The sequence below is a fragment of the Formica exsecta genome, unplaced genomic scaffold (assembly GCF_003651465.1).
Source record: "Formica exsecta isolate Colony F162 unplaced genomic scaffold, ASM365146v1 scaffold808, whole genome shotgun sequence".
NCBI lineage: Eukaryota > Metazoa > Arthropoda > Insecta > Hymenoptera > Formicidae > Formica > Formica exsecta.
The window spans coordinates 19,107-19,841 of NW_021853579.1; the positions used below are offsets into that span (position 1 = coordinate 19,107).

General features: G+C 28.3%; 1 protein-coding gene across 1 annotated transcript in view; it reads right to left on the reverse strand.

The window, feature by feature from the left end:
- Nucleotides 1-644, reverse strand: part of LOC115244318 (aminopeptidase Q-like) — a gene marked incomplete at its 5' end in the record, with an annotated part of 11,448 nt that extends 10,804 nt beyond the window's left edge. Inside the window, one exon of the mRNA XM_029821878.1 lies at nt 181-644. Within this exon, the coding sequence (XP_029677738.1) occupies nt 181-644 (464 nt within the window). The remainder of the gene's footprint in view (nt 1-180) is intronic.
- Nucleotides 645-735: the final 91 nt, after the last annotated feature.

A 735-nucleotide genomic window follows, 5' to 3' on the forward strand; every position in this document is an offset into this window, starting at 1 on the left:
TAAAAACCTTTAAATATTATAGATTAAATTTTAATATAAAATATTGTTATAATTATTCTTTAATTGAGTTAGTTCTAAAGAAGACTGCATATTTATGATTTTTAAATTTTGAAAGCTCAAAGCAATATTGTGTATTTTGATAGATTATAATTATGATTATTTCTTGAATATTTGTATTACTTGTAAAAAGTAAGTCCCCAAGTATATTCGATTCTTTTTTTAAAACTTGGAATAGCGATATAATCCACTTTTGAAACTTTTTTTAAGATCTCGAAATTATTTTTTAAATACTCAGTTATATTTCCAGCGACATATTGAGCGAATGTCACGTGAGGTTTCAAATGCGGTCTACACCATGTATTGACCACAGTCTCAGTCGAATTAAGAACTTGGTCCAGATCTGGTCCAGATATTATAATTGCAACTTTATATATAGACATTGGAGGTGTCGTCTGGAAAATTGTGTATGCGGAATCGCTCACAGATTTGTATTCTCGTATCGGCATATTCGATAAAACTTTGTATTTTGTATGATGTTCTACGGAAATGTTGAAGGTGGCTTTTAATGACGGCTCGTCCCAACACGGAAATAATTGTTGGATTCTTTTCGGCTGGATTAACCTATGCGGATATAAACCTATTATATTTTAAGGATATGTTTTAGATAACGACAAATTGTCGATATTCTTCATATAATATTAAAGATTACAAAATAAAAAAAAAATATTTATATAT